At 42.4% G+C, this 16,842-nt stretch overlaps 1 protein-coding gene across 1 annotated transcript in view; it reads right to left on the bottom strand.

Moving 5' to 3' along the window:
• Positions 1-209: 209 nt before the first annotated feature.
• IGSF11 (immunoglobulin superfamily member 11) overlaps positions 210-16,842 on the bottom strand; it is a 45,872-nt gene continuing 29,239 nt past the window's right edge. Inside the window, exons 5-6 of the mRNA XM_089670769.1 lie at positions 15,545-15,692; positions 210-10,672 (exon numbers count right to left, since the gene is read on the bottom strand). Of these exons, the coding sequence (XP_089526895.1) occupies positions 10,219-10,672; positions 15,545-15,692 (602 nt within the window). The 3' untranslated portion in view covers positions 210-10,218. The remainder of the gene's footprint in view (positions 10,673-15,544; positions 15,693-16,842) is intronic.

A 16,842-nucleotide genomic window follows, 5' to 3' on the forward strand; every position in this document is an offset into this window, starting at 1 on the left:
GGTAGCTGTCTCTCTCTCCATTGTCATGACGTACACTGCAGGACCAGCAATCAGCTTCTGTAACCCTCAGGAACCTCAAAGTTGACTTCCCCATTGACCCCTGGGCATTCCACCAAGATGGGTTTTTTTGGGCAATCTGAAAATGGTCAGTTTTGTTCAAGTTCGGTTCCCTTCTACACAGCAGCGGTCTGTAATATACAAACCTTCAGTTATTTTGTAACAAAATTTCCTTTATTGGATGGCTTTTCCAATGTATCTCTTAAAATCCGCAGTACCCAGATATACACATTTCAGGAACAATGGGAATACTTTGCATTCCTGACCTTAGTCCCATTATTTCTCCTTCAAATATTGCCTCGATCAAGTTTGCATGCATCAGGCTGAGAATCTTATTTAGTTCACTCAAGATGCAGGATGTGAGATTTACGTATTTCAGCTTTAACGGCCAAAGCAAAAAGCCATAGCAAGGAAATCATAAATACCCCATATGGCCGGATTAATTTATTTAGAGAGCAAAAATATAATATATAAAATATTAAAAAACACCTTATTTCCAGTATGAGTTCCTTCAAAAGTCATACAATTTATCCATTCAGGTGAACTAACCAGACAACTGCCTTTATGAGTTTCTGCATACTAGTTGACGGTTGAAATCAGGCCAGCCTGATTGTCCACTCTGTAAGATGATGTTGGGGGGGGGGGGGAGTGCTTTTGTGGGCTGGAAGGATGGAGAACCCTCTATACAACCTTTGAAATACTATTTGCTACCATGGAACAGAGCAAGTGGTGCAAGTCTCCACAATTGCAGTATTCTCACTCTCCTTACAGTGGTGGAACTACCAGGGTCGCAAAGGTCACACTTGCAACAGGGCTCTGGTGGTCCACCATTGCTGTGGGGCCCCAAGATGTCAGGAAGGGGGCTCACTGCAGAACATGTGAAAGGATCCTGCTGTATTACAGCAATAAAGGGCCCACAGCAGTAGTAAAGGGCCCTGGGATCACTGGGAAGGGCCCCAGACATGGAGGTAAGAACCCCTAGGACCAAATGAAAGGGTTCTGGGAATGATGGAAAGGGTCCCCGGGATAGGGTCAGGGGGCCCTTCATGGTTTCTTGCACCTGGACCCAGAAGGCTCTAGTTCAGCCTCCTTACATGATAGCATAGCAGGGATGCAGAGAATGGATGGCTAGGATATGTGTTTTGCTTTATATTTTGGCAGGTCTACTCATTTTTGTGTAAGTTTAGCTCTGTTTGGGCTGGGGCTGTTCATTACCTAAAATCATTTCAGCACCAAGGATAGCACCATAAACATAAATTAGGATGCATGGCAAGCCTAACACACAATGAAGGGGGGTCCACCATCTTTAGAACAATAATGGCTCCCATAGATGGGCACTAATAAGGGAAGCAGAGTTGCCATGGTAGTTGACCACCATCCAGGTCAACGTAAGAAGCAATGCATAATTCATAGTCAAAATTTTCCAAGTTTAGCTACTGGGCTTGAGCTGTTCATTACTTAAAAACTTTTGAGCACCATTAGCACAAATTAGAACAGTCAGTCCTTTCAGGGTAACTCATCGATAGATACTTTCCATCTGTCCTCTAAATATCAGTGCCCCCACTCACCATTGGCCTTTGCCAAACTCCAACTCATGCGCTGTACTTTTGTGCTTTAGTGGGCTTTATTAGCAGTTTGGGAAAGCTGATGAACCAAGTCTAAAGCTAAAACCTCTTCCCATCCTGACCACCCTTCCCCTTGTTTAAACAAATTACCGATGGTAATCCAGAATCCAAAGGTGGCCATGGCCATGTGACCAGATGTAATTTCCAAGCACTCCTGACCCATTACCAATAGTAGTTAGTCACATTCCACTGGACCTGTTCTGTAATGTTGAAGATGTGTCGCAATTCATCCAAGTTTCTCCCTCAGGTCAAATAACTGTTGGGAACTTACCCTAGCATTACATTATATCTACATAGGCAGTTTAGCTATCTTAATCCAATCACCACGGTGCCATGAAATGTATCAAGCCAGATGTTGATTGTCCAAGAACCTGACAGAAGGTGTTTGTGAAACCACCCATTTCCAGTTACATAATCCAATCCCATGGTGTCAGGAAGTCTGGGAGAGGTGTCAGCTGTTTGAGTTACTTGGCTGAAGGTACAAATGGTTGTCAGTTGTTGTTGTTAAATCACCAATGTTGTACCAATGTGGCTGTATGTGCTGGGGTATGTTCTTGACATTCACTAGACCTAAGTAAGCTGCTTGGATTGGGTGAAACATTTTCAACATTATAGAACAAGTCTAGTTGAATGTGACTAACCACTGCTAGCTATACCATGACCTGGATAGGTGAAAACCTTCAGACTTCTTGCTCATATTTTTACACATTTTGGGGGAATACTAGGTACCTTTTCCAGAAGGTATTTGCTCCTACCTACTCATCTCCAACCTAGGTGAAGATGATGGTGCCCCCCCTGCCTGTGGCCTCCTGAGATATACATGACACATCCCAAGAGGCTTTGGGACAGTCTCCACCAGTTGCAGAATCTCATGCATGGACAGGAGATGGCCAACTGTGACTTATCAGCAAGACACAGCCAGCTCTAGATTGCGGGACCAAAGACAATGTTGAGTACGTAGGATTCTAGGAAGACAGTGCTTAACTACTTGGACTGGTAAGTTTCGGCAGCTACAGTATTTGTAGCCGCTGACTGACTTTTATAAAAGTCGGGTGCAGGGGCGGACTGGCCATTTGGAAACTCGGGCACTTCCCGAGGGCCCGGGGTCAGTAGGGAGCCCCATGAGATGCCCCTGGTACCTTTTTCATAGGCTTTTTTGAGTTTGGGCAAGGACAAACTCTGGGGCCCCATGAGTTGTCAGTCCGCCCCTGATCGGTTGAAGTTCCCCTTTTAAATGAAGCCCCTAAGTTTGCAACAAATTTGTTGGCTGGTATGTTGAAAAAGTTTAAAAAAAAGTGATCACTTTAGAAAAATGCATTACACCAGCAAACCAAATCATGAAGGTCAAAAAAGTAACATTTCCCATCATGCTGAAATTTGACCAAAAACATTCGGATTCTATTGCTCCTCATCCTCATGAGAAGAAAAAAATCAAATCATTTCCTCCACCTAGCAGCTAAAACCATATCACCAGCATCCAGGAAACTTTTTTGATCTCAATTTAAAGTAGATGTAAGCTTTAGGACCACCATGGGTCCAATTGCTCTGTAAGACCAAATGCCCCTAACCCCGTAAGAAGAGCTGTAGTCAAACATTTTATAGCGTCCTACCATGCAAGCCATATACAATCACAGCTGCCAAGCATTCCGCCCCACATTTGGGGACCATGAGCTGCAAAGCTTAACTGCAAGTATTAAATTTCTGTATTCAAGTCATTAAGAAGGTATAAGAATATGCACCTCTGGTATTATAATTATTATCATTGTTATCAATAATATTATTAAGACATTCCTCTGCGGCCAAAATGCATATTTAAAAGGATTATGAAGAATGAAGCTTAATGGTTGGGTGGGGTTCATGTACATTACTTTTTGGAGTAAATTTGCACTTACTGTATTTACTGTTACGAATATTAAAAGGCAGGGTCACCCAAAAGTGATAGTTCAATATCAGGGGAACGCTTCTACGTTAAATCACTTACTTGCCCCCATAATCCATTGCCAAAAATGTATGGGTGAAATTTCAGCCATTACAGAGCAGATGATGTTGCTTCCACTTATTTTGGATCTGACCTACCAGCATACACCCAAAAGCAGGGGCGGACTGACCATTTAGCCACTCGGGCACTGCCTGAGGGCCCGGGGTCAGTAGGGGGCCCCATGAGATGTCCCTGGTACCTTTCATAGGCTTTTTTGGGTGTGGTTTGAGTGTGGGCGAGGACACAGGGGCCCCATAATTTCCAATTGCCCAGGGGCCCCATAAGTTGTCAGTCCGCCCCTGCCCACAAGTGAACTATCAGCTTTAGATGAATTTGCTCTTTAAGGCTGGATGCTCAGGGACCTTCAGATTTCCAGGCTATCTTGTCAGGGGATTCAGGAACCTTTGGAGCCTCTAAACTAGCCTTTGTCAACGTTTTTACCCAAGAATAATTTTCCGGTCTCAAGAAACCCTTTCGGGGTCAATACGGAAAATGCTCTTAGGTTGATGGTCAGTGAGAAAAAATGCCACCTATGCAGACAGCTAAAAAGATAACCGTGTCATGCTGCTGGTTTTAACTAGTAATGTTGGCCCTGGAACTAGGCAGGTACCATCGAATAGAGGGTCAATCAGCCACAGCTCAAGGAAGCCTAGCAACCTCTGGAGGAACTCTGTGGTTGGTTACATGGAACCCTGGTTGAAAATGAAAACTTTAAACTTGGGATCTCCAAACTTTTAAAAGGGCCAGTTTATTGTCCTTCAGACTTTTGGGGGGCCAGCCAGCTAGGGTAGAAAATGCCTTGGTTCCAGCAACAGTGAGAATAAACATGGCCTCAGGTTTGGTGGTCAGTATAAGGAATTGTGCCCCATCATTGGTATTAGTATGAGGAATAAAGCCCCAATGTGGGTGTCAGTGGGAGGAATAGTGTCTCGTATTATTGGGAGCAATAGTGCTGCATAAAGTTTGGAGACCCCTGCTTCAAAAAAAGATAATACCTGCTAAACCTTCCTTTTTTTAAAGAAAAATTATGAGCAGCATAAAGTAGTCCACTTAATTCCAGTGGTGGTATTTTTTTGGATGTCACAATCATTTATTTGTGATGGCCAAATCAGAATTACCACTGACCATCCATTTCTGATTGGTCTGAATATTTCCATGATCATTTTGATGACTTGTGAAGAATCGCACAGACCAATCTTATTAATAATAAATTGTGAAATTCTCCCAGACAAGTAAAATGAAAAAGATAAAATAATAAAATGGTGTAGTTTGCTGATGTGTCTGGTTTAACCTGATCCACCCATCACTATTTACGAGAAAAAAACGTTATTTAAATGCTTTCTCTAGATGCACCTAGCTCCTGGTTTGAACGTCCTTGAGAACCCAGCCTTAAACTTTTGAAACAACCTGCATAAATTTAAGAATAATTGAGAATCTTCACCCATTTGGGGCTCACTGAACCATGGTAATGCCTTTACAAAAAAATGCAGAAGCTGGCCCATTGACATTATTAATTGACATCATAGAAACAATTTGACCTGAAAAAAGGAGTTGTGTTTTCGATAGCCTAGGGAATGGTTCATTCCTTAAAATTTTTTTTTTTGTTGTTCTATGTATCCTTATCAGATACATTTCCTCTTTTCCAGTGACAACATTATCATTGTGTCCAGAAGTGAGGGAAAATGTTGAAAGGGAATACAGACATCAATAAAAACCTAATGAAAGTCCTACCCTGGTGTGGGTGTTAGAGAGATTTCCCGTCAACTTCCAGTCTGGGGAAAATTGTCACTGAAAGCAAGAGAAACTGGGGATACAGACAGCAAAAATGAATGCATGAAACCATTCCCAATTTCATCCAAAATGTTTTAAAAAGTTTTGGCTGAAGATACAATTTCATGCTATACATTTACCTAAAGCCAGGTAAGCTGGAGCCTCACAGCTTTATGTACATTGCTATCTGGATGTATAGGATACGTTGGTTTATTGAGTAAGGTATTGCAGTAATCAAATCCAGCAATTCAAAGCGACACATCCAATTTTTGGTCCAGGACAGTGAGAGCCAAAAAAGGTCGTTGGCTATGAACTATTGCATTTGGTGCATTGGTCTTTGCCATGTTACATAAGCACAAGGCTGCCTTGCAGGTTGCAATCTTAGTTGGCTGTATTGATGGATTTTGAGTTGAGTTTTATTGGTTGGGGTTTTCCACTCTAATCCAAAAGTTATGGCACAAGTAAAGCTTTCTCTGAAATGTTTCATTCATCAGCATGAGAAGTTCCATCACCTATATTTCCTTCCTTCCCTGGGACCAGTAGACATGGCTGACAACCATCAAAATACACTGTTCAAAAAATTTAAAGGAACACTTTTTAATCAGAGTGTAGCATCAAATCAGTTAAACTCCTGGGATATTGATCTGGTCAGGTAAGTAGCAGAGGGGGTTGTTAATCAGTTTCAGCTTCTTTGGTGTTAATGAAATTAACAACAGGTGCACTAGATGGGCAACAATGAGACGATTCCCAAAACAGGAATGGTTTTACAGGTGGAGACCACTCACATTTTTTCCCTACTCATCCTTCCTGTTTTTCACTAGTTTTGCATTTGGCTAGGGTCAGTGTCACTACTGGCAGCATGAGGCAATACCTGGACCCTACAGAGGCTGCACAGGCAGTCCAACTCCTCCAGGATGGCACATCAATATGTGCCATTGACAGGTTTGCTGTGTCTCCCAGCACAGTCTCAAGAGCATGGAGGAGATTCCAGGAGACAGGCAGTTACTCTAGGAGAACTGGACAGGGTCGTAGAAGGTCCTTAACCCATCAGCAGGACCGGTATCTGCTCCTTTGTACAAGGAGGAAAAGGATGAGCACTGCCAGAGCCCTACAAAATGATATCCAGCAGGCCACTGGTGTAAATGTCTCTGACCAAACAATCAGAAACAGACTCATGAGGGTGGCCTGAGGGCCCGACGTCCTCTAGTGGGCCCTGTGCTCACTGCCCGGCACCATAGAGCTCGATTGGCTTTTGTCATTGAACACCAGAATTGGCAGGTCCACCACTGGCGCCCTGTGCTTTTCACAGATGAGAACAGGTTCACCCTGAGCACATGTGACAGACGTGAAAGAACGTTATACTGCCTGTAACATCGTTCAGCATGACTGTTTTGGTGGTGGGTCAGTGATGGTCTGGGGAGACATATCCATCGAGGGACGCACAGAACTCTACAGGCTAGACAATGGCACCCTGACTGCCATTAGGTATCGGGATGGAATCCTTGGACCCACTGTCAGACCCTACGCTGGTGCAGTGGGTCCTGGGTTCCTTCTGGTGCACGGCAATGTGGCCTCATGAGTATGCGAGGGTATGCAGGCAGTTCCTGGAGGATGAAGGAATTGATACCATTGAATCCAATAGAACAGCTCTGGAATATCATTTTTCGGTCCATCCACCACCAGATTGCACCTCAGACTGTCCAGGAGCTCAGTGATGCCCTGGTCCAGATCTGGGAGAAAATACCCCAGGGCACCATCCGTCCTCTCATCAGGAGCCTCCCCCGACATTGTCAGGCATGCATACAAGCACGTGGGGGCCATAAAAACTACTAAGTACCATTTTAAGTTGCTTCAATTAAATTTCAGCAAAATGGACTAGCCTACTGTATCATTTTTTTCACTTTGATTTTCAGGTGTCTTTGAATTCAGTCCTCTGTAGGCTAATAATTTTCATTTCCAACAAATGATGGGGCGTCCTTACATTCCTCACACATTACCCAGTCCATATCAGTATAGATATCCAGCATGATATTTTTCCCCATTGAGATCTCATGTGTTTTCAAAGTGTTCCTTTAATTTTTTTGAGAAGTGTAAATTAGAAAAAGTCCATTAAGAAAAAAAAACAAATATATAATAATATATATTTTTAGATGAGTGAAATTGATATTATGCATTCTCATTTCTACCCAGCAAATGGAACTGTAAAAGTAAAATCTTTTACAGGTGTTTACCTGTTTATTCTTATGTGACAAAAGCTTGATTACAGAGCCAAATTAATTAAAGGACTTTTCCCCCTCCCCGACTGCTCTATTTAAGGAGGGGCCATAGGAAATTTCAATTAGAGACAGTCTGAAATAAAAACAGCTTCTGCTGAACATTCTTTCCTATGCATGCACCCTCTAGTAAATGTTTTTTTAAAAATTAGTTTATATAAAAAAATAAGTAAAAATGTTAAATAAAGACAAAACTGTAATAACATTTCTAAGCAATATGATGGAACATTCACAAAGTCTGCTCTGTTTAAAGGGTGTCATAGGACGTTACAATTAGAGAGAGACAGTCTGAAATAAAAACAGCTTCTGCTGTGCACTCTTTCCCATCATGCATCCTCTAGTAAATTTTTTTAAATCATTTTATATAAAAAAAAGAAAAAAAAGAAAAAAAAGTCAAAAATTAAAAAACTGTAATAATATTCCTAAGCAGTTTGAGGGCGCATTCGCTAAGCTCTGACCACGTTCATGAAATTACACATCACAAAATAGGAAATTCAGCTTAGAAATGCCAAAATCAATTAAACACCTAGTTCCATGATTCTATTTAAAATAATCCAAGGGTTTTGGATTAAAGTGGAAAATCCCTTTAAAAGTATCCAGCAACCAGACAAGAAAAAAAGACTCACTTTGCTAGTGACCTTCAAAATTCAAGAGAGGACTATTTGGTGGGAGACATGGAGGGGCTCTTCAAGCATAGGAACAGTGTGAAGAGTGATGTGATTTCCATGTTTTAGAGGTGGGTGTCGTAGAGCTGGAGCCAACCATACTTCTTGGCTTAGAGTGACTCCAGTTCTACATGTTAGTTCTCACATCATTTAAAGTATTAACCCTTTGAGGACCGTAAGGTTTTGGAACGCCAAAAGAATCAATTTTTTTGTTTTTAAAGTTCGTACACTTCAGTTGCTGTAACTAAGCCATTTCATGAAATAATTGGCAAAAAGCTAGATCCATTTGTTGTTTGTTGATAAGAACTAATATTTTGACGCAAACCAAAAAAAAAAGAAGAGTTTTAAGTTCTTAATCAGATGATACACGCAATTAAAAACATGGGACAAATACGTCCCTTGGTCCTCAAAGGGTTAAAGAGTTTTGCAGCTTGACAAACAAAATTTGAATCTAGATATTTAACAAAGGTAATTTTTCAGGCACATAAATATTAAGTATTTCTAACAAATGTCAAGTTTCTGCTTTAATGGTGTCTGATGTAAATTCTTCCTTTCCGGGTGCAAGTTGGATGGAGAGAGAAAATGCTGAGGTCCAATTAGAAGAGGTGATAAGTAATGACAGCCCTTAACATAGGGTGAAGCAACTGGATTCTAGAGGTCAAAAACACATTAATCCCTTTACTACGGGTGATGGTTGGAAAGGATGTAATCTAAAAAGCTTTATTTTACTGGTTCCAGAATGATCGTGATCTCCTTGAAATTTGGTTTAGCCAGATTACCTGAAAATGAGCATGGATTATCCCCTGGACAAGAGGTACCTACACAATTGTGGTTAAGGTAAAGCTATAGAATAAATTGCATTATGGTTTTCAGGTTCCTGTCCTGACAAACTATGGTTCTCCACCCTGTAGTAGAACCAAAGACACCTACATGGTTTTAGCCACAGCACACCAATTTCTGGTTGCGTGAGGCAAGCCATCATGGGACGAAACAAAAATACAAAAAACAGAATTCTGTAAAAACATATTGAGGAAAACCTGTGGAAAATAGGGCAGAAAAACAAAACAAATGTTCAAAATGTCAAGCTGGAGAGATTATTACTGCACAACAGCCTCTACAAAAAAATAGACATAATGGTAAAACAAAAAAAAAAAACGTGTTAATGTACCATAGAAAGTGACATATGTCAAACAATGCAATACAGGTGCTACACCTACACCCCTAAACAACCAAGAACGTTTGAAGGACCAATGTCAACATTTCAGAACTTCTGATGACAACTTTTGTATGTTAGGTTCTCAGTGCATGTATGACATCCAGTGGGCCAGTAAAGTATACATTTCAAAAATATTATTTCCCTAAGATGAGGATAAAGTGCTTGAGTGGGGGAAAAAAATTAGCTATGGGTGGTAACTTTTAGCTGGTGATTGCAGGTATGGGTTTGCGTGTTGGTGGGAGCTTCGTAGCACCATCGTCATGGAACGACAAAGCAAGATGGTTTCCACACGTAGCAAATGTAAGGAAAAAAAAAAATAGGTGTGTGAACAGAACTAATGGTCAAGAGAAAGGGAGGCACATATGCTATTCTGCGTTGGAAGCCCTGGGGCTGTGCTTGGCACTGCAAGGACACGTTTTAATTTCGGCAAACTGTCCACACTTCCCCTGTTTAATCCTTGTCCCAGGGTATTGTCTTCTCTCTTGAGAACAAAGGACTGGCTGGGTCCAGTGCGTTTTTAGGACTGCCTGGATGAAAGGAAAGAACAGAGGAGCAGGGATGACTTACTGTCATCCCACATGCTAACGCAGCTTTTGTTGCCCCTTGTAGCGCTACGCCTTTTTTCTTTCTTTTTCTATACTAGCGACCCAGCTCTGCTCTGTGCCGGAATCATTACCGGGACGGCACCTATTCTCTCCAATGTGGCCTGGCTGACGGCGTAAGACCTAGTTTGAGGAGGTTTCGCCTTTCTGCCGACTGTGCCATTGCTCCTAGCACCAGTCTTAGGAGAAGGGGCTGTGTTAGCTGTGACTATCAATGTCTTTGGGGGACCTGAAGAGGGCTGTCCACCGTTTGCGTACATTGGCCTCGGGTGACCTGTGACAGAGCGAGAAGTGGAGTGGCGGCACCCATTGCAGTTGTAGGTGACGTATGAGCCAGCGGTGTAGTTGGACTTGGAGTTGCTCCAGTAGTGACCGTTGTAGGTATTGGTGTTGGTGGCTGACGTTAGCGTGTCATGCTCAGAGGAAGAGGCATCTGGGTGAAAGACTTTGGTAGACGGCGTGCACTTGGGAGGAAGGTCATCTTCTCTGGAAAGACAAGAGAAAAACACAGTAAATATGAACAATGGGCATTCAGGTTGGTTCAGCATGCAAGCTGTAGGTGAAATATAAAAAGTCTACACACCCCTGTTAAAATGTCAGGTTTCTGTCATGTAAAAACATTAAACAAAGATAAATCATTTCAGAACTTTTTCCACCTTTAATGTGACCTATAAACTGTATAATTCAGTTGAGCAACAAACTGAAATCTCTTAGGTGGAGGGAAGTAAAAATAAAAAACTAAAATAACATGGTTGCATAAGTGTGCACACCCTTAAACTAATACTTTGTGGAAGTCCCTTTTGATGTGATTCCAGCACTCAGTCTTTTTGGGGATGAGTCTATCAGCATGGCACATCTTGAATTGACAATATTTGCTCACTCTTCCTTGCACAAACACTCCAAATCTGTCAGATTGCGTGTCCTCTCCTGTGCACAGCCCTCTTCAGATAACCCCACAGATTTTCCATCGGATTAAGGTCTGGGCTCTGGCTGGACCATTCCAAAACTTTCCTCTTCTTCTGGTGAAGCCATTCCTTTGTTGATTTGGATGTAGGCTTTGGGTCATTGTCATGCTGAAAGATGAAGTTCCTCTTCATGTTCAGCTTTCTAGCAGAAGCCTGAAGGTTTTGTGTCAATATTGACTGGTATTTGGAACTGTTCATAATTCCCTCTACCTTGACGAAGGTCCCAGTTCCAGCTGAAGAAAAACAGCCCCAAAGCATGATGCTGCCACCACCACCATGCTTCACAGTGGGTATGGTGTTCTTTTGGTGCTGTGCAGTGTTGTTTATGCACCAAACATATCTTTTGGAATTATGGCCAAAAAGTTCAACCTTGGTTTCATCAGACCAGAACACATTTTCCTACATTCTTTTGGGAGACTTCAGATGTGTTTTTGCAAAATTTAGCTAGGGATGGATGATTTTCTTCATAAGAAAAAGATTCTGTCTTGCCACTCTACTCCATAGCCCAGACATATGAAGAATACGGGAGATTGTTGTCACATGGACCACACAGCCAGTACTTGCCAGATATTCCTGCAGCTCCTTTAATGTTACTGTAGGCCTGTTGGCTGCCTCGCAGACCAGTTTTCTTCTCATCTTTTCATAAATTTTGGAGGAACGTCCAGTTCTTGGTGATGTCACTGTTGTGCCATATTTCCTCCACTTGATGATGACTGTCTTCGCTGTGTTCCATGGTATATCTAATGTCTTGGAAATTCTTTTGAACCCTTCTCCTGACTGATACCTTTTAACAATGAGATCCTTCTGATGCTTTGGAAGCTCTCTGCAGACCATGGCTTTTGATGGCAGGTGTGTACTGACTCCTATTTAACATGATTTTGAATGTGATTGCCTAATTCTGAACACAGCTACATCCCCTGTTATAAGAGGGTGTGCACACTTATGCACCCACAATATTTTAGTGTTTTATGTTTACTTCCCCCCTAAAAGATTTCTGTTTGTTTTTCAATTGCACTGTACAGTTTATAGGTCACATTAAAGGTGGAAAACGTTCTGAAATTATTTATCTTTGTCTCGTTTCTTTTTTACATCACAGAAATCTGACATTTTAACAGGGGTATGGAGACTTTTTATCCACTGTATAGGCAGTAAAGTTAAGCAAAACTGACCATTTTACCATTGCCAACATTTTATCAAAATGTTCAAAATTTCAGCAAAAGCTTTGTTTTTCATGAAGGTAAATATTTATATACTTTAACTAAACTTCACCTAAGCAGAAAATATGATGAAATTATTATTATACAGTATTCATATAGCGCCAATGGTTTGCTCAGCGCTGTACACTACAATGGGAGACAATACACGAGACAGTACAGTAACAATACAATTCAATACACGAGGGGTTCGAGGGCCCTGCTCCTTGCAGCTTACCATCTAGGAGGAAGGGGATGGTGGTACAGGAGGAGATAGCTGTGGGGGATGGAATGGTAGGAAGAGTGGAGGAGATCGGCAATTAGCTGAAGGCGGGGTAGGCTTCCCTGAAGAGATGGGTCTTCAGGGTGCGTCTAAAGGAGAGGGGGGTAGGTGATAGTCTGATGGATTGGGGTAGGGAGTTCCAGAGGATGGGGGAAGCCCTGGAGAAGTCCTGAAGATAGGCATGGGAGGAGGAGACCAGGGAACTAGAGAGTAGGAGGTCTTGTGAGGAGCGGAGAGTACATTTGGGGTGGTATTTGGATATCGGGTCGGTGATGTAGTTTGGGGCAGTGTTATGAACAGCTTTGTACGTCAAGGTTAGCATTTTGAATTTGATCCGTTGGGCAATCGGAAGCCAGTGGAGGGATTGGCAGAGGGAGGTGGCGGATACGGAGCGGTTAGTAAAGTGGATGAGTCTGGCCGCAGTATTCAGGATAGACTGAAGCGGGGAAATTAGAGGCTATATTTGACAACATTTTGGTCAAAGCAAAACCTCTGCTCATTCCTAAAGGGTAATTGTCTCACCTAAAGGCCCTAACCAAGCCCTAAATATAAAAAATAAATATACATTTGAAGTCAGTCTATAGTAATAAATATAATTTAAAAACAAAATTACATTCAGATACAGGATAAATTCCCCTGTCTATGTCTATTGAGGTTCCAAATGACAGCTTCCTGACGGGTTCAATCACCTGGGTTCGGTGTAGCACCTGAACACGTCCCAAGCTCATCTCTAGTGATTACATTTATAAATAGACCTCTCAGTTTTTGTTGTTAATTTTAGGGTTTGGGTTTTGTGGTCGTACCTGGGGTGACTTTAGGTGTTTTAGTGTTGTGTTCAGGCTAAGGGTTAGAATGAGGTTAGGAGGTGATGAGGAGAACAGTATTATTTTGACTTGTTTTGGCAGAAAACTACCAGTTTTGGTTTCTTGGTGCTGAAACCCAATGCACCATGCAAGGCTACAATATATGAAATACAATATACAGAAAATGAAACCACAAGCATATGAACAAGTGAAAGTCTTTTACAAAGATGAAAAAAATGAAAACATGAAAAAATATTATTTGCATGGCTCTGAAATTGGGGATAGTCCTCTTTTTTGGGGATAATCAATGGAAGGAGATACAGTTGTGACCAAAATTATTCAACCCCCAATGCTGTAAAGGGGTTTAGGGACTATAGTGTACATTTGGAATTGTATTCAGAATCAAATCCTACAAGGACGTTGTAACTACCCAAATGCAACTAAAATGACATCAATTGTTTATGTAATACAGTAGTAAATGGTTCTTATGTGGTTTCTTCATTGCCACAATTATTCAACCCCTTAAAGACTACCACTCTGAAGAACAGAGGTTCATACAGGTGCTTTCCATCAGGTATTGAAAACACCTGTGGATGTCACCGAGCAGCAATCAAGCATAATAAGCACCAATTAGGCAGCTTTAAAATGACTGTGATACTCAGCTCCTTCTAGACATTTACTGGTGTGGTTACAAACATGGTGAAGGCAAGAGAATGGTCCAGGAAGACAAGAGAAGAGGTGATTTCTCTTCACAGGAAGGGCAATGGCTATAAGAAGATTGCAAAGATGTTAAACATACCAAGAGACACCTTAGGAAGCATCATTCGCAAATTCAAGGCAAAGGGCACTGTTGAAACGCTACCTGGTCGTGGCAGAAAGAAGATGCTGACTTCGACTGCTGTGCGCTACCTGAAGCGTAGAGTGGAGAGAAGTCCCCGTGTGACTGCTGAGGAACTGAGAAAAGATTTGTCAGATGTGGGTACAGAAGTTTCAGCCCAGACAATAAGACGCACACTGCGTAATGAAGGCCTCCGTGCCAGAACTCCCAGGCGTACCCCCTTGCTGTCTCCAAAGAATAAGAAGAGTCGACTGCAGTATGCCAAAAGCCATGTGGACAAACCACAAAAGTTGTGGGATAGTGTTCTGTGGACTGATGAAACAAAATTAGAACTGTTTGGGCCCATGGATCAACGCTATGTTTGGAGGAGGAAGAACAAGGCCTATGATGAAAAGAACACCTTGCCTACTGTGAAGCATGGTGGAGGGTCAATCATGCTTTGGGGCTGTTTTGCTTCTGCAGGTACAGGGAAGCTTCAGCGTGTGCAAGGTACCATGAATTCTCTTCAGTACCAGGAGATATTGGATGGAAACGTGATGCAGTCCGTCACACACCTGAGGCTTGGGAGACGTTGGACCTTTCAACAGGACAATGATCCCAAGCATACCTCCAAGTCCACTAGAGCATGGTTGCAGAGGAAAGGCTGGAACATTTTGGAGTGGCCATCGCAGTCACCAGACTTAAATCCGATTGAGAACCTCTGGTGGGACTTAAAGAAAGCAGTTGCAGTGCGCAAGCCTAAGAATGTGACTGAACTGGAGGCCTTTGCCCATGAAGAATGGGCGAAGATACCCGTAGATCGCTGCAAGACACTTGTGTCAAGCTATGCTTCACGTTTAAAAGCTGTTATAACTGTAAAAGGATGCTGTACTAAGTACTAAGATTGAATGTCACTTGGGGGTTGAATAAAACTGATAATGCTGTGAGCACAGAAAAGACATTTGTGGTTATTTCATTATAACTGTTATGTTATATTTGTCTGACCTACAAGTGCCTCTTTAATGTAAATGTAAGCAAGATGACTGAATGATCAAAAGCAATGTCAAACTGGCCAAAACACTCAATTTCAGTGGGGGTTGAATAATTTTGGTCACAACTGTATGTGTATACCTTCAGTTCCAAGGAGGCATTACTGTGCTTCACAATGATTTTGCTGGGGGACTTTTTATTCCTTTAGTCCCTTCTCACCATAACATCTTTCTCATTATATTGTCTTGAAAGAACCTCTTGGGCACATGAACACACCAGAGAACAAAGATGAATGAGCATTTGTTACCTTATTTCATTGGGGATTTCATCTTCTTCCTCTTTGTGTTTATTCCTCCAGTAGACCAGACCCACAGCTACCACCACAATGCAGATAACCAGCACCAGGATTCCTCCAGCAATGGCTCCAGCAATGAGGCCCACACTCTTGTGCTGAGCTGAGGACACAAAGACAGGCATGTAAGCAGGTGAATGTTAAATATTTTATATTTGTTGAAATGTTCTTCTGTTTCCTAATTGCCGTATGTAGTTTGAATTAAAAACCATGAAGTATGGTTTCTTTGGGTTTGCCCTGCTGAGGTACTCTCTGGGAGGTAAAGGTTACACATAAAAATAGAGGGAACCACCTCTCAGGGGTGCCCCAGTTAGAAAGATGGCTGGAGGTTCAGTTCCAGGTGTCCCCATCTAAGGAAATACGTGTGACAACTTTGCACTTCACCACCCCTCTGGAATCCCAGTCAGGGTTTCAGGGGTATGGACTCTTGAATAAAGGGCTCTAAGGACGTCTATTCATGGTATGACTACCTCTTGAATAAAGGGCTCTAAGGACGTCTATTCATGGTATGACTACCTCATGGGAAAGTGCCATTTAGAAGACTATGTACAGGCATGTGTTGAACTGTTCATTTGTTATTTTTAAACAACTCAATGTGGCCTGGTCTGAAGTTACGTGAGGACAATCTTAAAGGGGTGCATGTATGGCGTATCAGAAAAACGGGGGTCAAGACAAGTTAGAGCAGATTCAGTACAAATGTCTAAAGCGCAGTGAAGCTGGCTATATTGCCATTGCTAATGACTACAGCACTAGGGTTGGGTGCATAAGCAGCCAGCCGGCGAAGAAGAAGTGTGACTTGGGAAAGGTGACAGAAGGCCCAGGTAATGAAGGAGCTTGTGTGCTTAGGCTCCTTTCCTAGTGACCGGAACCTCAATACTGGGTTTGACTCATGACACAGGTATCCTAGGGACCCAGTCTGGAAATCACAGAAGATGGAATGAGGCCTTGGGGAAGAATAAGAACAGGCAGGGGCGGACTGACCATTTGGAAATTCGGGCACTGCCCGAGGGCCCGGGGTCAGTAGGGGGCCCCATGAGATGCCCCTGGTACCTTTTTCGTAGGCTTTTTTGAGTTTGGGCAAGGACACAGGGGCCCCATGATCCCCTATTGCCCGGGGGCCCCATGAGTTGTCAATCCGCCCCTGAGCACAGGTTATGTGCAAGAGCCAAGTTTCCTAGTATTCAAGTGTAAAATACAGGGCCTTTTTTCTCCAAAAATAGGTAGAGCAACTCCCCCTTTCTGAGTTACTTCCT

Source organism: Staurois parvus, unplaced genomic scaffold (assembly GCF_062004578.1).
Source record: "Staurois parvus isolate SC_StPar_1 unplaced genomic scaffold, SC_StPar_1.0 ptg000095l, whole genome shotgun sequence".
Taxonomy (NCBI): Eukaryota; Metazoa; Chordata; class Amphibia; order Anura; family Ranidae; genus Staurois; species Staurois parvus.